Source organism: Phyllopteryx taeniolatus, chromosome 11 (assembly GCF_024500385.1).
Source record: "Phyllopteryx taeniolatus isolate TA_2022b chromosome 11, UOR_Ptae_1.2, whole genome shotgun sequence".
NCBI classification, from domain to species: domain Eukaryota; kingdom Metazoa; phylum Chordata; class Actinopteri; order Syngnathiformes; family Syngnathidae; genus Phyllopteryx; species Phyllopteryx taeniolatus.
Window position 1 is genome coordinate 9,579,482 of NC_084512.1, and position 20,523 is coordinate 9,600,004.

A 20,523-nucleotide genomic window follows, 5' to 3' on the forward strand; every position below is an offset into this window, starting at 1 on the left:
TAATATATTTACATTCTCTTCTATTATATTTTTATAACTATATTTCACAATATACTGCCACTTGTCTTTTTTTAAAAAAGGTTTAAGAAAGATTGTGGTGTCTGTTGGGGGACTGGAACGGTTTAATTGCATTTTCATTCATTTAAATGGTGAAATATGTTTTGAGATCCAACTGTTTGAGATAAGAGCATGGTCACAGAATGAAATAAACTCGTTTCTCAAGGCATCGGTTTACTTGGCATTTTTTTTTTATTTGTTCAAATTTGGCAGGCTTGTCAACAACACTCTTCTCCGTGGTGTGTCAGATTTACAAGACATTTTCATTAATTTCTCGCTTTAAAGAAACATTAATTTCAATAACCAATTAGTTTCTCTTGTCGAAATCAGTCCGACAAATAACAAAACATAATGTGTGTCTGCACCTGCTTTTTAAACGAAATTTGAGATGGCAATGTAATTGGTTAAATTCTTGCTACTACCAACAACACATACTGTATATAATAGCAGACACTAATATTGTGCATGACTCACAAGTAATTACACCCCATTATCACTTGCGTCTGGTACTTCAAGTAATACAAATAATCATACTATGTCATGTCTTCCTCCAGGTGAAGTGGTCGAGAGAAAATTACTACCATAACCTGAGTTCGCCCTACTGTTTGCGACTGGCCTCCGGAGATGCCTCTGGAAAGATAATAGTGTGGGATGTCGTTAGTGGCACTGCCCATTGTGAGATTCAAGAGCACTCCAAACCCATCCAGGGTAAGAGATCATTGCAACCTAAATTGATTCTTAATCCTGGGGCAGGACATTACCCGAGCAAGACCTGCCAAGAAAACAGTCTATACTGTCAAGTAACTCTTAAGTTGTGTGCGATTAGTAGTTTTCATTACAATGCCATTGCCATCACGCTATAAGTCGTGCTGGAAACACCTTGCATTCATCTTCTTTATTTCTGCCTATTTTTTTCTGGCTTCCTCTACTTTCTTTCAGATTTGGAGTGGCTGTGGAATCAAGATGTGTCTCGTGATCTGTTGTTGGCCGTGCATCCACCTAACTACATCGTTCTGTGGAATGGTGACACAGGAACCAAGTTGTGGAAGAAAAGCTATGCTGAAAACATCCTCTCTTTTTCTTTTGACCCATTTGACCCATCCAACATGGCATGTATGTACAAAATATTGTCTTATTGGAGCTGTGTCATTAAATTTTTAATACTGGATTTTTCATGAAAACAAGTATATATATATATATATTTTTTTTTTTCCTTGACAGTGCTGACGAGCGAAGGAATAGTCTTCATCACAGACTTTTCCCACTCAAAACCACCAGGAAGTGCGGGCAAAAAGGTTTACATTGCAAGCCCTCACGCAAGCCCTGCCCACACCAAGCCTGCACCCACCTCTGCCCCGGCTCCTACTGGTGCCAAGAAGGCTCTGAACAAGGTCAAAGTGCTAATCACCAATGAAAAGCCTACGTAAGAGCCACGAGCTTTCACTAAACTTCAGAACTGTATTTGAAGATTAGAACAGAGTAGACCCATTGAATATACCCAGATTATTTAACAAGCATTGACAGAACCACATTTTTAGATGGCCACTCCACTAAAATAATTGAGTCTATATGAATAGATTTTTGTAGCTGCTTGATATTTAGCCTAAATAAATTTTTTCTACAGTATATACTAATTATGACGTAAATATCTTTAAAACACAGTTTGTGTCAATTGTCAGTTTCAAGCCATACTTTTATTTTGAAGGGTTTTCATATGTACAGTATGTTTGCTTTTAAATCAACTCGGTTGAGTCATTGAATGTCGCACTGCCAGTTACTGCCCTAACAGAGGGTACCAAAAGCACAGTTCATATGAAGCATATGGCTTCAAATCGCAGATGCTACATGAAAGTGCTCTGGTGAATTTAAAAATGCCAACTATGCATATCAGATCTGGCACAGATTGTCACTGTGAGGTGTGTTCATCCTTTAGGGTGACGTATTTATCATATTACCAGATCGATTTGAACATTTCAAAGTTATCAAATATAAATTGCCTGAAGAGGGAAGATAGATGTGCCAGAACCTTTCAAGAATACATGAAGGGTTGCGGCCGACCGATTAACACATATGCCTCCCAGTTCTGAGGGCCCGGGTTCGAATCCGGGGTCACGTAGAGTTTGCATGTTCTCCTCGTGCCTGCATAGGTTTTCTCCGGGTACTCCATTTTCCTCCCACTTCCCAAAAACATGCATGGTAGGTTGATTGAAGACTCTAAATTGCCGGTAGTGTGGATGTGAGTGCGAAGGGTTTGTTTATATGTGCCCTGCGATTGGCTGGCGACCAGTTCAGAGTGTACCCCATCTCTCGCCCAGAGTCAGCTAGGATTAGCGCTCCAGCACGCCCGCGACCCTAGTGAGGATAAGTGGTATGGAAAATGTATGAAGGGTTGCCATTATTTATATTAGTGAGTGGCTGACTCGTGAAACTTCTTTTTTAAGAGAAGAAAATAGTGTGGGCCATGCATCATTTTTTTTGGCAGCCACTCTGCTTGAAACATTGTGCCTCTTACACTGGGTTATTCATAAATGTAGCAGTCTGTCTACACACTCAACCAATATGCATTACACACACGTGCGGGCACACACACACACAAACACACACACACATCATTCATCCTACTTCCTTTCTATCATTGTGTCCATTTCATGTGTGTGTCATTTCCAAATCCTAATGTGGAAAAATGTTACTGTGGCTTCTCTCACAGTTCTCTTCCTACGTTTGAGATTTAAAGAAGAGTCTGACATCTTAAACGTGCTGACTTAATTGCTGTATTATACACATGAATGTCTCGCCAGGCAGCTATTAATCTGGCAGTTAGCATGCTAACTTTTCCCAATGGCAGGATCAGACTCAGTTCCCAGCTCTGTCTACAATTCTCACACATGGTCAAGTGTTAAACTGTATGTTAATGTTTGCAATTTTAAGACATCTTGTAGTTATAATAACATAGTTCTATCCAAGCTCTAAGCGCTCAATAAGAAGCGCAAACAATTTCCCTGACAACACAAAAAATACATTTTAGAAATTAGGCAAATGTTTCAGAAAAGTGCATCATACTGAAAACCAATATGGGCCAACATATAAGAATCACCTGTCAATATAATGCAGTGCAGTTTTACAGTTTTGACAGCTCATCCATGATAATAAGCATATTGTTAAATTAATGCTTCTCTGACAGTGCCTGATTCTAATATAGCTCTTGTTTCAGATCTCTTTAGACTGGACATGAGTACCAAAGGAAATGTGAGCAGTGTGTGATGATGTTGGAATTGGACAGCTGAATATTTTGCCTCTTCTCTTTTTTCTTTATACTGCTTTCTGAAGATCTTTTGCTTTCACCATTGCATCTAAGACTTAGAAGTCTTTAACGGTTTCTTTTTGATGCTGACTTTGGTGGCTCAGATATTTCTGGCCCCATCACTTTCTTGGTCCAGCATCATGAGCTGCTAATCATGTAGAGCTTAGTAACTCCAAAAGGTTCTCTTTTTTTTCTTCATTTTTATCTTCCATGCCTTCTTCATATGATAATGATCCTATTAGTATTTATCTGGTGTTTCTATTGTATGTGATCGTATCTTAGATGAATAAAGCAGACTCTGGGGTAATTAGCTTTTTGCCCATATTTTTCCCCGCTACTGAGTATTTACGCCTGCCTTTTGATTTAGGAAATTCTGCTGTTTACATCATCAATAGAATAGCCAATTAATCCCAAAACACAAATTAAGTTAGAGTAAAATTTTTTGAGGAATCTCAAATGTTAATTTGGCATAATGGCAATACCAATATAACTTGCTTAAATCATAAACTTCCCGTCGTTGCACCCAGTTTGGCCAGTCTCCCCTCAGTTACAGTATACAATGGGGATTATTCACTCTGCCTTCCTTAATGAACAACATACATGGCGACCAAGTTTATCTAACATTTTAGATCTGTCGTTATTAAACGAAGAATCTGATGATGTAGTCAATAACATTTCCAGTATTCACATCTGTGTGCCTTTGGTAGTCTAGTAGCTCACATAGCTGACCTTCGTGCAGCTCCTGTGGGATCAGTTCACACCATTTCAGGGTGTTGTCTTTCACCCTGAAGTCAGCTTGGATAGGCTGCAGCTCTATGTGCCCCTGAACAGAATATAGAATAGCAAAATGGAATGCAGGCATAATATAGGTATAGAATGTGGAACAATGATCCTTTGAGAAATTGCGTTCCTCATGTTTCTTACTTTGCCCTTCTTTGACTTTGTGGTCCATAGCGCAGAGGCAGTGACTTTGAACGACTGCCTGCAGCTGTCTTACCTGCCATCCAAAAGAAACCACATGTTGCTGCTTTATCCCAGAGAGATCCTCATCCTGGACTTGGAGCTCAGCCAGACTGTGGGAGTTGTAGCCATTGAGCGATCCGGAGTACCCTTCATCCAGGTGATGCTCTCCAAACATAAACAGCTGTAAAACTTGTATCAATAAAGATTTATGCATTTAAACCGCCTATATAAATCAAGTAATTGTAAGAATAATATATTTCAATTACCAAATACTTTGATTATTCAAGGTCTACATTCCATCAATAAAGATTTATGCATTTAAACCTCCTATATAAATCAAGTAATTGTAAAAATAATATATTTCAATTACCAACTACTTTGATTATTCAAGGTCTACATTCCATTAGCTCTCAGACTTTTTTAATTAACAAGACCCTGGTATGAAAACAGCTCTGGCATGAATTTTTACGTTTTGGAACCTGTTGTTATTCCCCCTGATGGTTCAGTTTGCTAAGGTGAGTCTGTTGAGCTCTTGCTTCTACATCACTGTCTTTCCCTCAAATCAATCTCTTTTAGCATTCATACCATTTTTTTTTTTTTTTTTACCAGGGTTCATAAAACTCTTTATGTACTCGAAATTAATCTTCCAAGTGGACAACACCCGTGGCACAAATGATAGTTTTTTACTTTTCTTTCTCGATCTCAGTGCTAGACTCATCACAGTGTATTGAGAAGCCAGCAGAGCATGGCTGTACAGTTGTTCACAGCAAAATAATCCTAACATCATACTTAATGTATGATGTGATGTTTTTTTTTTCCCATCCAATACTTTGATTCAGTAGCACCAGCGACCTTTGGGTAACAATTTTCTTTCAACTGGGGACCAGTTTTCTTTTTGAAAATAGATTAAAACTGTGGGTGAGATTGAATTTGTCCGTAATGGAGAAGAAACTGTCTCTAAACCAATTTTGACTGCCCACCAGTAGGTGGGAAGGAACGGACAACATAGTTCACTTAATGGATTTTGTAGGTTTCTGCCTTTTTTGTGTGTCTACTGTGTTTATTCCATATTTAAGTGATCACGGTTGACGACTGCTTAGCACATCCGCCTTACAGTTCAGCGGTCAGGGGCTTCTTTCCGGGTGCTCCGGTTTCCTCCCACGTGCCAAAGTCATTGAAGACTCCAAATTGTCCTTTGGTGAGAATGTGAGTGTGAATGGTCGTTTGTCTATGTGCCCTGCAATTGGATGGTAACCAGTCCAAGGCCGTACCTCTCCTCTCGCCGAAGTCATCTGGTACAGTATATGCTCCAGCATACCTGCGATCCTAATGAGGATAAGCGGTAGAGAAAATGGATGGATGGCATTTCTACTGATGATTTAAGCAGTTTATTTGGAACTTTAATTGGGTTGCTAACGATTTGTTGATCTATTTAAACTCTTGAAACTAAGAGCTACTGCTTGGGTACTGATTATTGCAAAGGGCTACAAGTTCACGGTAATACACACTTCTAAAATAAAAAAAACTTTCTCAAATCACCTTTAGTTATATGTTGTTATTAATTCTTAATACAATGTATGAATGTGAAGATACTGGTCATGAAAATGATTTCTCACAATAATTATAAACAATTATTTAACAAGGTAGGGAACAAATAAATGTCAATATGCAACACTATTTCTATAAATCTCTGCAAGTGTTTACATTTTCAAATGATCACTTCGACAACATTTCTAGGAAATCACAATATCTCATCACTGGTAAAGAAGGAGTTTTTAGAATTTGCTATCGCGCAACTCATGAGGTCCTTGAGGGTTAACTGGTGCCCACAGGCACCATGTGGGTGATCCTTGATTTAAAGACTTTAAAGGGTGGAGAATGTTGTCATTGAGCCAGTTCTGTTCTAGAGCATGATCAGATGCTCTTTGTGGTGAAGTACTGTACTCCTTTTCTCAAAGTGTTATTCAGTGCTTGCCACACAGCTAACTTACATGACTGATGGTATAGCTTAAGCGTGTATAAATGTAGGGGATACAAGCTTTCAAGAAAAGACACTAGAACTAGACAGTTGCACACCATACTTCACTTCGTTCCATTTATCATTTACACATGGAGTATTAGTAAGTTTGTACTTAAGATTAAAGAATGTTCATGCTTTTCTCTCCCCTTTATGGCACTGTACTGTAACTTTTTCCCCCCTTACTCCGTTATCTACACCTACAAGTTAGTCATACTGCATCCACGTGGTGATTCGCATTGTCCAAAAAAAACAAAAACCCTCACTATACTGGTCATAGCACTCAGATCACGTCACTGTCTCCCCTTTGATATTGGGTTTCTTCCTTTTTATGCTGCATGTCCCATATTTGTATATACTGTTTTTTATGTTGGTATCTTGTACTACTCCGTGCATGTATTATATATTTTTTACTGTTATCTATGAAACTGTCTATAGTGCCACAGAACCACCGGTGCTAAGAATTGGGCAATATTTGTAGAGTTCCTGAACTCGTGAACATGAGGACATTTAGTTGAGAGTATCAAGGTGGCAGAATGACGATTCATCACATCCTCCGTCTTTTCCTCTACTTTGTGCCTCAGGTGATCCCCTGCGCCCAGAGGGATGCCTTGTACTGCCTCCATGAGAACGGCTGCATCACGCTTCGTGTGTGCCGTTCCACTACAGCTCTTGAAGAAGTATCAGGAGTGGCAGGTATGTATCATCTTGTACGTGCAGTGGCTGCCATTTGTACTATGCTCACTGACAACCCTAACTCACGGCGATGCTGTTCTCCCCTCTTCATTTATTCAGCCGACGTATAATGCAGTCAGAGCTTGGAGCCTTTCTCTATGCTCCAGTGGGCATTCAGACATCTTAGACGTACTATCTCATTTATCTTTGGCTTAGTGTTACAGGCCAATGGGAGTCTATTGTCTCAGCAAATGTCTCTCTCTTCCTCACTTATTTCTTTCTTGCTGATCTTTCCAGCTTCTTTTCCTGCTTTCCCAACATTTTCTTTTATGAGTCGCTCACACCCTCATTTAAACACTTATTTCTGTTGCTGGTGCTTATCTCCTTAAATCCGCTCGCTTTATTGTCCTACTCTCATTTCCCCTCACACTTACCTTTTCCACTATCTACTCCCATTTGTCTTCTCAACTTTTTTTTTTCAAATTTTTTTTATTTTATTAACAACTAATCAATGCCTTATCCCACACTTGTCTCCCTTTATTAACATGCCCAACAGCTGTAATTATGCTCCCTATTCTCCCATCCTTTTCAGGCACTTACATCATTCCTCTTTTTCTTTCTCAGACCAAGAACAAAGTGCCCAGGAGCTTGTGTATGACCTCCGCTCTCAGTGTGATGCTATCCGAATCACCAAGACTGTCCGGCCATATCGCCTCGTTATCTGCCCTGTTAACGAAAACAATGCTGCTCTCATGGTCAGCGATGGTAGAGTCATGCTATGGGAGCTTAAAGCCTTCACAGGAAGAGCTTCTGTCAATCCAAGGTATATAAGCGCACACGCACATCTCTCAATATTTCTGCAGTACCACTCATTTTCAGACTCGGGCTTGAAAAGAAGGGTGAGGTAACGGTAAGAGTCACACTACTTTTTTAGTCACCTTAAATAAACTTCCATAAAATCTGCATAATACTCTGACCTAAATTTAGGCTTCTTAGCAACTGTCACAGGTAGGACATGCAGAGACTTAAACTATCTCACTTTCCTTTGATAGGAGAGTCCCAAGCTCCTGTTGAGAGACGTGACTGTATTTCTCATTTTTTAGTTTGTTTCCTGTGTGCCTACTATCAAATTAATATAGGTAAATAAGTCCCAGCAGCAGCATTAAATAAAAATGTGTGTCATGTTTGTCCCTATCTTCACTTTGTGATAGCGCAGCCTAGTTTCAATAAATCTGCTTAAAATTCTCTTGGGTTCAGCTTACTGAAGATAGGAGTTCATCTGAAACTATATGACTGGCCAATGTTTTCTTTACGTGCATCCTGGAACATTCTGGTGATTGGTGTACCCATCTGACAATCATACCATATCCTAAATATGGTTTAGGCTGAACTTGATGATAATTAAGATGTCTTTATGGAGCAATGTTAAATCAATGCAAAATAAATGATTGGGTCAGTTAAGAAAAGAAAATCATTCATCCTCGCAATTGAATTAGCACTTTCCATTACCTTGGTTTAAGTAGTTAATGCATGCCATCCTTTCATGATATATTGGATTAATATTTTTATCCCGCCCCTTGTGTTGCAGTTCAGGTTTGTCCCCACTCTACTCCCCGGTGTCTTTTTGTGGAGCTCCGCTGGCTCCAAACCAGAAACATATTCAGAATCTCTCTCTCAACAGCATGATAGGTACGACCGCATGCCATCAATCTACAACATTGTGTGTCAACCAAGTACATACACATTTGTCTGTAATCCTCTTTGTGTTATTCAATGATCAGCTGTCCAGGCAAGACAGACAGTTAGGCACTGCCCAAACCTATGCCTACAATGGACAACCCCTACAAACCATCCATCCATCCATTTTCTTTACCGCTTATCCTCACTAGGGTCGCGGGCTGCTGGAGCCTATCCCAGCTATCTTCGGGCGGGAGGCGGGGTGCACCCTGGACCGGTTGCCAGCCAATCGCAGGGCACATAGAAACATAAAACCAATCACATTCACACCCACGGGCAATTTAGAGTCTTCAATTAACCAACCATGCAGGTTTTTGGGATGTGGGAGGAAACCGGAGTGCCCGGAGAAAACCCACCCAGGCACGGGGAGAACATGCAAACTACACACAGGCGGGATCGGGATTTGAACCCCGGTCCCCAGAACTGTGAGGCAGATGTGCTAACCAGTCTTGCACCATGCCGACCCTACAAACCATCCATCCATCCATCCATTTTCTGAGCCGCTTCTCCTCACTAGGGTCGCGGGCGTGCTGGAGCCTATCCCAGCTGTCATCGGGCAGGAGGCGGGGTACACCCTGAACTGGTTGCCAGCCAATCGCAGGGCACATAGGAACAAACAACCATTCGCACTCACAGTCATGCCTACGGGCAATTTAGAGTCTCCAATTCATGCATGTTTTTGGGATGTGGGAGGAAACCGGAGTACCCGGAGAAAACCCACGCAGGCACGGGGAGAACATGCAAACTACACACAGGCGGGATCGGGATTTGAACCCCGGTCCCCAGAACTGTGAGGCAGATGTGCTAACCAGTCTTGCACCATGCCGACCCTACAAACCATATTTACATTAATTGTCAGTTGTTGATGATTTGGTTTTGGCTTTAAAATGCATTTCCATGGCTTATTTTCAGTCAAGGTTTTAAACATGCAATTCTGCAAAAAAGAAGAAAAAAACACAATATTCACAGTACATTTATATATATGTAGTGTACCACATAAGCTTTACATTTTCTTCAATAATGTAAACTGCAGAATTGACCCAATTCTGCAATTTTTTGCTTTGTGATTTGTTCCAAAAACTTCAATTATTCTTGCATAAGACTGTAACATAATAACAAAAATTAAGGAAGTCTGAGCATTTTAATTTCAAATTTACGGTTTATCATTTTTGTATTTCTAGGTCAAACTTTGATAGCTGGTGAGGCCCCTCTTCCATCCTTCAACCAGCAAGAAGTCCAGCTGAAGTTTCTGTTGACTGGCCTCCTCTCTGGTTTGCCACTGCCACCATTTGCCATCCGCATGTGTCCACCTCTAACAACCAAAAACATCAACCACTACCAACCTATGCTGGCTGTTGGTAGGTTATCTTGCAAACACATACGAATCCATATTTTTTCCACACTGATGATTTGCTCCCTCTGGTGCGAACCAATCGATGGGTTTGTACACTTGTTCTTTTTTTCCCCCTTGGTTTTTAGTTCAGCGGCACAGTGGCCGACTTGTTAGAGCGTCAGCCTCACAGTTCTGGGGAGCGGGTTCAATCCCCGGCCCCGCCTGTGTGGAGTTTGCATGTTCTCCCCGTGCCTGCGTGGGTTTTCTCTGGGCACTCCGGTTTCCTCCCACATCACAAAAACATGCACGTTAATTGAAAACTCTAAATTGCCCGTAGGTGTGAATGTGAGTGCGAATGGTTGTTTGTTTGTATGTGCCCTGCGATTGGCTGGCAACCAGTTCAGGGTGTACCCTGCCTCATGCCCGATGATAGCTGGGATAGGCTCCAGCACGCCCGCGACCCTAGTGAGGAGAAGCGGCTCAGAAAATGGATGGATGGATAGATGGTTTGAGTTCTTAAAAAAATAATCATTAAGTAATAACAAACGACACACAGTCGTTTTCTCCTCTAATTGGTTTGCATTGGGAGCAAGATTGTAAGTAGAAAGAAAGGTTTGGTGTAGAGACTACTGAGTGAACACATTTTAAAAAGCATTTAGCAGTATAGAAAATGGTTGAATGGATAATAATTACATCCTGTACATGCTAAACTGAAAAATTTATTAGGTAAGTTAACTGTCTCATCTATTGACATGCAATAGTCATATCACCAATATTCTGTTTTAGGTATTTTCTGATTCAGTAATTTGCTTGATGGATTGGATCGAGGTTAGAAAATTGTCTCACTACAAAAAAACAGCAGCAGTTGAACCATATCAAAACCATTTAGATTAAGTGGTCTCGGACATATGACAAACATTTTGTCTGTTTCCAAGTGTAAATTCGATTCGTGAGCATAAAAATTTAAGTGCGAGTTGATAAGCTTCAGGAGCTCCCTGAATCCCTCATTTTCAACAATGGTGAGTGGCTGGCAGTCTTTGATGATCATGTTGACCACAGCCTCATCCACTGCTTGCTTGTTAGGAACTGCAAGCCAAAAGGAAATATTTTGTTAAAAGCTTATTAAAGCACTGTAATTTTTACAAACAATATTACAGTCACACAAAGGTTTTTGTGTGTAATAAACTATTTTTGAAGGCTGAAAATACGTATAAATAATTTTTTTAAATATCTGGTTTCTACTTCGTGGATTTCACTTATTGCGGGGGTGGTCCGAAACCTAACCGCTGCCATAAACAACGCTTTACTTTATACTTTATGTATGTCGTGAGAGAAGTTAAGGTGTTACAGGTTCTCTGTGTGGTGTATGTAACACAAAATATACAGCACAGTGTAAACTAAACTTCCCCTTGAACGATATTATAAGTAAAATATTTAATTCCTGAACAGAAAAATCATGTTGAAGTGATGATTTTATGTGTGATTGTGTAGTGAGCTTGCTGAAATTAGGTAATTTTATGTTCAAAATGTCAAAACGTGAGTGCTCACTATAAATGAAGGTCTGCAATAAAGTACTTCATAATGCTGTATGATGTCTGCAATGTACAGTCATATTACATTGAGGAGTATTTTCAACATTTGCACAACCAACATTGTCCCAGATTATCGCACTACTCGTCACTTTAAACCGCATACACCCCTTGAAGTCTCGGCGCCCCTTGCACAATGGTCTTTGCACCGGACTATTGCAATATTAGTCATTCGAACTGCTCTAAGTGCTAGAGGACTCTGCATCTTTTTTGCACAATTGTCAAAAAAAAATAAAATAAAATGTACCGGCATTACCAGATAACTAGCAACCCTTTACTGCTCAGTGACTGGTCTTTTTTTTTTTTTGTCCATGTCTTTATGTCTCAAAAGTGTTCTCTGTCAATTGACTGTCTGTTGTCGTACTAGAGCGGCTCCAACTACCGGAGACAAATTCCCTGTGTGTTTTTTGGACATACTTGGCAAATAAAGATGAATCTGATTAAAAAACTAACAATTAAATGTTTTATGTTGTTGCTTATTAGTATATGGCAACTAATAAATGTCTAATTATGCTAGAGTAGTATTTATACAGTAAGACATTTGAGAATTATGTTGTAACATTGATATAATGATATAATATACAGTGTGTGGAATAATTATTGCTAAATTTATAAGTTTGCTAATTTACAAAGAACTTAATTTCATTTTTTTATGGCTGTTAATTGATTATTGTCGTAGACAGAATATCAGTCATAATATACGCCAATTCCACTGAAGTTGGGACGTTGTGTAAAACGTAAATAAAAACAATACAATGGTTTGCCAAACCTTTTCAACCTATATTCAATTAAATGCACCACAAAAACAAGATATATAATCTTCAAACTGAGGAACATCACTGTTTTTCTTTTGCATTGTTTTTTTACACAATGTCACAACTTCATTGGAATTATTTGTACAAAAAAAATAAAACATTTAAAAGTTGTAAAACATTGTGCATCAGCGGACTGAGCTTGTTTTTAAAAATTTTTATTTTTTTATTTTGAGTCGTCAGTACAGGCAAAGTGACACGACCCCTGCCGTTGTTGGTGCGAGGAGTAACTTGTCAAAAAATAAGCTCTTTTGGGAATTTTTCTGGGAATGTCTCTTGGTAGAAGAAGGATATCGTTTCTTTGTCTCTATGATTCTACTGTACTAATTTTACCTACATACATGTTGCTAAAATACCTTATTGACAAACGTTTCTTATTCATACTTAGTCTGTTACGTATTCATCTTGCTTCACTGCTTTTTGTTTATTCTCAGGCACCGGTAATGGGTCTATACTGGTCTACAACCTTACCAGTGGTCTTCTCCACAAGGAGCTCAGTGTCCATTCTTGTGAAGTCAGGTAAGATGTGACGACTGTGAACATTGGCATTAAGGGGACACTCTATGATTCAGCGGTCATTTTGGAAGACTTCCCAACACAAGCAGTAAAAACTAAAGTATAATTCTTCATGTTCTGAAAATTACTCACTGCTGGAAGGTAATTATTAATTGATCTTTTTCTTATATTAAATAAACTAAACATTTTAGTTTTGAAAGATTTATGCTCCCATCTACGGGAGTGTCTATTTGAAATAAGAACATTATGTGTTGGACAACAGACAATATTTACCAGAAGCAGCAGCATGGCATGAAATAGGCGTTTACTGTAGGAAGGAGAGGTCGCAGGTTGCATCCCTGTGTGTGACTGGGCCACCTGAAATCCACCAAGTTCTAAGTAATTCTTGTGAAGCCCAGCAGCAAATGGTCATCTCGCATGATGGTCCTGAGGCCCCTTCAGCAATTTCCTGTTCCTCCAAGTCAACTGAGCAAAGACATGGGCTTTCAAATCATCCATCATGGATGAAGTGTACCCATATTCTGATACCTAATGACTTTTGACCACAAAATTATTTTATCTAAGAACATGAATATCCTCATTTTTCTCACATTTTCTCCCTGGCATTAGGACTGGGCGATTAATTGAAATTTAATCATAATTTCGATTTTGGCTTCTCACAATCATAAAAACTAATCGTAGAAAAACGTTTAATGTGCCGCGGCGTAGTTTGTGTTTGCAAATTCCTATGTTGTAAACCCACGCTGTGTTGCTTGTAGCAAGTGTGTCATGCATGTTCTTCTGCCCTCCCTGAGCGTGCATTGAGCGGTCTGAATTGAAATAATCTTGTTCAGGTCACCATTGCAAAAGAGATGTTCTGTCTCAACTGGTCTTTTACCTGATTAAATAAAGTTTAAAGAAAATAATAATAATAGTATAATAAAATAAATCTGGTTGCACAAGGGTGCACCCCCTCTTATAACTGGCATGTGGCTGTGTTCAGGAGTAACCAATCACATTCAAACTCAAATGGGAGTCCACACACACCTGCCAGGCTGTCATCATTTCATTTTTTAAATGCCCTAAAACACATGCATGGCTTACAGAATTTTTTTTGCTTTATTCACTGAAATGACTAACTAAAGAAGCTGTTTGTTGACCAGACATATTGATAGTGTGTGTTTAGGTGTGTATGTGTGTGTGCACATGTGCATGTGTGTGCGCGCGCCCGCGTGTCTGAGTGAGTGTGAGAGAGAGAGAGAGAGAGGTTGGAGAGCGGACCCCAAAGCGGTATGTTTTGGGGTCCGCTTTGGGGTCCGGTTACTTATGACCATACAGGCGGCACGGTGTGTGACTGGTTAGCTCATCCGCCTCACAGTTCTGAGGACCCGGGTTCAAATTCTGACCCCGCCTGTGTGGAGTTTGCATGTTCTCCCCGTGCCTGGGTGGGTTTTCTCCGGGTACCCCGGTTTCCACCCACATCCCAAAAACATGCATGGTAGGTAGGTTGAAGAAGTTAGATTTCCCGTAGGTGTGAATTTGAGTGCGAATGGTTGTTTGTTTATATGTGCCCTGCGATTGGCTGGCGACCAGTGCAGGGTTTACCCCACCTCTCCACCAAAGGCTGCTGGTATAGGCTCCAGCTTACCTTCATCACGACTGGTAATGAAGAGAAGTGGTACTGTATATTAAAATGGATGGAAACAAGGTATTTTTGGACCAGCTACACATATGTAGAACAACACATAAATGCATGTATTGTATTCTTAGCAGTTTAAGGTTCCATAATGAATTTGTGTGTGACACATAAGATTTCCTGGTTTTCGTTTTCCTGCATAAGGTTTTTCCCTCATGTACATTATTGCTGTTGGTTCTAGTACTATAACGTGTGGCAGTTCAATATTGGTGAGGGTAGTAAGATGCCTTTATGCAGATGAGCCGAGCAGCCAATCTCCCAACACAGCCAAGGAGGCCAAACTATTTCGCATTCCATTTACATTTACAGGGAAAATTGACTAATTAATCATCTGGGTCCTTACCATCTCATTATGGTGCAGTTTCTGCCCCCAGAGTTCTTAAAAAAAAAAAAAAAAAAAAAAAACTCATTTTGCACACTTGGCTGATTTGATTTATTTTGCAATTGTGACACTGCATGTGTGTTCATTCCACAGGGGTATTGAGTGGGTGAGTCTCACCAGCTTTCTATCTTTTGCCACTTCTTCTCCGAACAACATGGGCCTGGTTCGAAATGAGCTGCAGCACGTCGACATGCCTACTGGTGAGAAACACAACCAACACTAGGAGTTTACATGTTCCAAAACCAGCGCAAACTAGATTGCTCATGCAAACAGATCTACTAATTGGGCGCAACCAGGATTGCGTCTCTAAAACAGTCTACATTGCCACACAGATCATTTTGCGCTTTATGGGAGGAGTCTGTATAAGTAGATTAATTTAGCACACATGCTGTGATTCATCAAACCTGAGGTGAATTGCCCTGCCTGATGTTGTATCTTTTGTCTGACGGGCAAGCGCAAACTATGATGCATTGTGGTGCCATCGTAGTATAGGGAAAATGAGTAGAAGCGGGGAGAACCTTTCCGCATGTCTAAACATTTTTAAAATGCCAGAAACAAAAATGTTCACGACATATTGTCCATTAAGCAATGGAATTTTGGACCTTCTGAATGATCTGAGGGCTCACTTGGATCCAGTCACAAAAATGAGTCATGCCATATCACGTATGACAAAATTCATTTAAACTCTGCATTTCCTTGCATCTGGGTCATTTGATGTCACCTCACTGCGACAATTAATGCTGGCCTCTGATATTGGGAAAGCAGCTGCGAGCGGGCAGGGCCAGATCCAGTCAGGGTCCCGTCCTTCTTGTCCAACACCTTAATCAAGACTCTCCAAAGTTGCTTTGAGCTGGAAAATGTTCAAAGTCCAACAATCTTCCAGAAGGGAAAAAAAAGTGACTTCAATATGGCAGCGTTATTATGAAAATCACTAACCCTAACCCACCCTAACACTAATCCTAAACCATCGTAACCGTAGGAAGTGGAATTTTATAGAAAATGTATTTAAATCTGAAAGGGAAACTACAGGGAAAACAATGCAGAGGGCCTTGACTACAGAAAGAAAATAATAATGGTAATAGAAAGGAAGCTAGGCACACGTAAAGAAAAATAGGACACTGTGTGTGGCTGGACTAAAAATGTACGTGAAAAGGTTACAGCGTGTTGAACTAGTACAAAGTTGGAACTTGTGTGAAGCTGGTATTTTAGCCCAAAATTAGTAGGCACTAATTTTGTAAATTCGGACTATTGTCACGACCGTAGATCAGTTGGCCCTGGAGATGGTTTGTTGCCAAGTATCTCAGGAGGGAAAGAGGCTCGTTTATTTGAAGAAGAAGATGCACAAAAAGTAAAAATAAAAGGGATGCAAAAAGAAAGTTGATGTCCCACTGGCGTGCGCTCGTAACTTTTCGTGCCATTTGAACTTGTTGCGGGCCCCACTCTGAACTGCGGGCGTAACAGTTGTTTCCTGGAGCTCCGCCAACAGATCAAGGCTGGGAAAAAACGATCGAAGCCGCATGGCCGGCTTCTTTGATTGGGCGACGCCGCCATCGTGGTCCGACGTCATTTGCGCATGTGGTGGCAACAAAAGGACAAAGAAAAGGGGAGGGGAGAGGGGTTGGCCGAAGCCGCCCCATAGCTGAGGAGGTTCTCCAGGAGGAACAGTGAGCCCCAAGAGAACAAGAGAGGGAAGAAGGCGGCAGTCGAAGGGTTAAAAACCCAGGGGGCGTGTCTAAGGGACAGGGGAAATTGAGAAAACCATGCCCATCGACTTGAATTTAGTCTACAATTCGGCTCATCAAAAAATGGGTTTAAAAATCACATATTAATCTAAAATACTCTTAACTTTGTACTCTTACTCACAGATCAAGCATATAGAATGATTGTCTAAACTTTAGTCTTGGCAAATCAACTAATTGTTCAATATAACATAATTTCGTACTGTTTGGCTTCAAATCAAGAGGACAGTCCTCAGTCATTGACAACAATGCATACATTTAGAATATTCCTGGAGGTTTGTTTGTTACAAACGTGGGATTTCAATGTCCACAGGCAGTGTCTCTAACCACTACTGGGGGGGTTGATCATGTTCCATTGGTCAACAGTCATCAATCACTTCCTCCCCCAATCGGCTGTGCAAGTCATGAGGAAGTTTTATGGCTCAAGATGATATAAACCAGATGTCCTGTGTCTTGTGAAACCAATCTGGCTAGTTGAGGTTCAGGAGGCAGGAATGCAAAGTTTATCAGTTCTCGGAATTGCCATGACAACCGGGCCATAGTCACTTCACTACATATATAAGGGCTGGAACGTTATTTAAAAATAAAATTTAAAAAATGTAATTAATTAGATTCTTTGTAATCCATTCAGCTCGATTAATCACATTTTAATTATGTAACAATATTTCTCCTAAAAAGCAATATGGTTTAATTTAAATGGATTGTAGTGGACGACTGAATCAAATAATTGACACAGACAGGAATATTGTTGAATTTGGAAAAATGCATTTACTTGGATTTCAATATAAAGCAGTAGAAAAAGTATAGCAAGGCAAGGGAGGCCTGCAGTTCTTTGTCCTGTGTTCCTTTGTGGCCTCCTGGATGAGTCATTGCTGTTCTCTTGGGGTAATCCTTGTAGGGCGGCCACTCCTGGGAAAGTTCACCACTGTTCCATGTTTTTTCCATGTGAGGGTAATGGGCTCTCACTATGGTTGGCTGGAATCCCAAAGCTTTAGAAATGGCTTTTGTAAACCTTTCCAGACTGATTTAAATTACTTTATTTCTCGACCGTTCTGGAATTTATTTGGGTTGTGTCATTTTGCTGCAGCTTTTTGAGATCTTTTGTCTGACTTTTGATTTTGTCGGGACATATTCCATTTAAGTGATTTCTTGATGGAACTGGTCTGGAGGTAATCAGGCTTGGGTTTGATCAGTGAAAATTAACCAAAAATTCTGATTACCAACAATTAATTAAAGACTTAACAAGGGTGGGGGGGTAATTACTTTTTTCACACAGGGCCAGGTAACTTTGAAGTTTCCCTTAATAAATGAAATCACCAAACAAACAAAAAAAGCATTTTAACTTAACTTGGTTTACATTTGTCTGATATTTACATTTGTTTAATGATCTTTAAGTGGGGAAACTATGCAAAAATATAAGCATTTGAGAATACTCGAGGGGAGAGGCCAATACTTTTTCATGGCACTGTACATAAGCATAGTTGGCATGCAAGCAGGAAAACTAGGTCATAAATTATTTTGCCATTGCTGATTTCCTTTCCCACCCCAGGTTTGACGTGTTCTTTAAGCTATATGGTTTTATTCCTTTAAGGTATACAGTACTTTGAAGTCGTCACATAACTATTGTGAGTCAGACTCCCCCAAGAAAGCCTCAAGCCAAACTGCTCTGCACTGTAACTTTTTTTGTTCTAAACTACTTTACTAAATGGCCTTCACCAAATCAGATAAACACCTCTTTTAGCATGTGTGATATAGTACATCTGAAGGGCATTCTTGTTTTGATGCTTCACCTTGGCGCACTGCATGATTTCTCATTCAGTGGGTGCAATTCTGAAAGAAAGTGTGGATTACAGCACAGGTAAGAGAAAGTCGTTGGTTGTTTCCTCCCCCAACTCTCTTAAAAGTGGGTTAATAACCTGAGGAACCGGCACGAAAGTGAAATTAGAAGAATCAGTCTTTTCAAAAGTGCGTTGATGAGCTACCTTTCTCACGTTTGTATTTTCCAGGACGATGTTTTGCATTCAGAGGTGAGCGAGGAAATGATGAGCCACCCATTGAGATGATGAAAGTTTCACATCTAAAGTGAGTTGCCTGTTTTTACCTACAAAAATGAAATATCAACATCATGCAATTGTTGGTACTTTTTCCGGAGACACATACGTAAGCACAAACGTCATACACTACTTAGCTCTACTTAGTGCTTACCCAGTGCTACATGTAGTGCCAAGATAAAGTATTTGACCTCTTCCTGATTTCAGGTTTAATTGAATATTTGTCACACTTAAATGTTAGAGATCATCACACCAATTCTATTGTATCACAAAGACAAAATAAATAATAGATGCAGTTTCTAAGTGATAATTTATTTTATTAAGGGGAAAAAAAAACATCTGACCCCTACTCTGGACTTTAACCCAATAGAGCAGGGGTGCCCAATCGCGATCGACCAGTCGACTGCGAAGGTAGTATTGGTAGATCGCATGACATTGTGTGACATAAAAAAAAAAAAAAAAAGACATCAGCCTATCATCCATCCCGTGATTGATATACGTATATAATCGATGATATCTGAATTTTTATGACACGTAGGTCACCCACAAGCAACGCTGCTAAAAGGTAAATGCAGATGCGCAAACAACGGCGCCAAGTGTGTCAAAACTAACAAGCTAGTCAGTGAGTTACCTCCAATTTTTATCTCTCGGTGTTTTCTCTTAAACTTAAGAGGGTATAAAAATGAGTGGGGGAGCTGGACCAAGTAAGAAGACAAAAACTTACCACTTTCATACGGAATGGGATGAGGAGTATTTTTTCACGATGACATTTTCGAAATGTGTATGCCTCATCTGCCGATCTGCCATCGCATTACCAAAGAACGGAAATGTGGAGCGGCATTTTAGGACACTGACTCCGCATCCCTGGCTGATTCACTTCAGTGCAAGTCATCGGCCTAAACTCAGATAATGACAAAAAAAATTACATTGTTAATTATGTTGTGTTGTACAATATTGGCTCATGGGATGATGCAAGGTACATCAACATACATTGGTGCTGAGCTGTGTCGGCGGCCCAGAATTTTAGCTCACTGGTAGCGCTTTGCCCTCTCAAACCGGAGACATGGTCGCGGCCCCCACCCCCCCAAAAAAAGGTAGATCGCGGGACGTTGGGTGCTTGAAAAGTAGATCTTGGGGCAAAAAAGTTTGGGCACCCCTGCAATAGAGCATGCATTTTACCTCCTGAAGAGGAGACTGACGGAAGAAACCTCCAGAATCAAGCAAGAACTGAAAGAGGCTGCAGTAAAGGCCTGGAAAAGCATTTCAAATGATCTGTGCAAATGTACTTTTCTGCTTATACTCCTACAAAAAACAAGGTCTGAGTTTATCAAGAAAGGAAATTTAACACGATGCCATTCACCAATGGAAAAAAAAAATAAAAAGGTTTCTTGTCATGTTTTTGTCCTTTCCCACGTTCATCCTCAGGCAGTACCTGGTAGTGGTGTTCAGAGACAAACCGCTGGAGTTGTGGGACATCAGGACAGGGACACTTCTTCGAGAGATGGCAAAGAACTTCCCTACTGTTACAGCTCTGGTACAAAGATAAACCACTAGTGAAAGTTTTTCTTTTTAATTGTCCTATGTTATACATATGAAATGCCACATCTACAGTAACTAAAATTGAAGAATACATGGATTGCTGTCTGCTGCTTATGTATCCATATTGTGTCCACAAT

General features: G+C 40.2%; 1 protein-coding gene across 4 annotated transcripts in view; it reads left to right on the forward strand.

The window, feature by feature from the left end:
* Window positions 1-20,523, forward strand: part of wdr11 (WD repeat domain 11) — a 57,661-nt gene that overhangs the window by 11,936 nt on the left and 25,202 nt on the right. For all 4 annotated transcript variants that reach the window (XM_061789623.1, XM_061789622.1, XM_061789620.1 and 1 more), the window contains exons 3-14: window positions 612-765; window positions 997-1,170; window positions 1,279-1,480; window positions 4,313-4,478; window positions 6,923-7,034; window positions 7,638-7,836; window positions 8,602-8,702; window positions 9,932-10,108; window positions 12,919-13,003; window positions 15,151-15,257; window positions 18,803-18,878; window positions 20,273-20,381. In XM_061789623.1, the coding sequence (XP_061645607.1) occupies window positions 612-765; window positions 997-1,170; window positions 1,279-1,480; window positions 4,313-4,478; window positions 6,923-7,034; window positions 7,638-7,836; window positions 8,602-8,702; window positions 9,932-10,108; window positions 12,919-13,003; window positions 15,151-15,257; window positions 18,803-18,878; window positions 20,273-20,381 (1,662 nt within the window). The remainder of the gene's footprint in view (window positions 1-611; window positions 766-996; window positions 1,171-1,278; window positions 1,481-4,312; window positions 4,479-6,922; window positions 7,035-7,637; window positions 7,837-8,601; window positions 8,703-9,931; window positions 10,109-12,918; window positions 13,004-15,150; window positions 15,258-18,802; window positions 18,879-20,272; window positions 20,382-20,523) is intronic.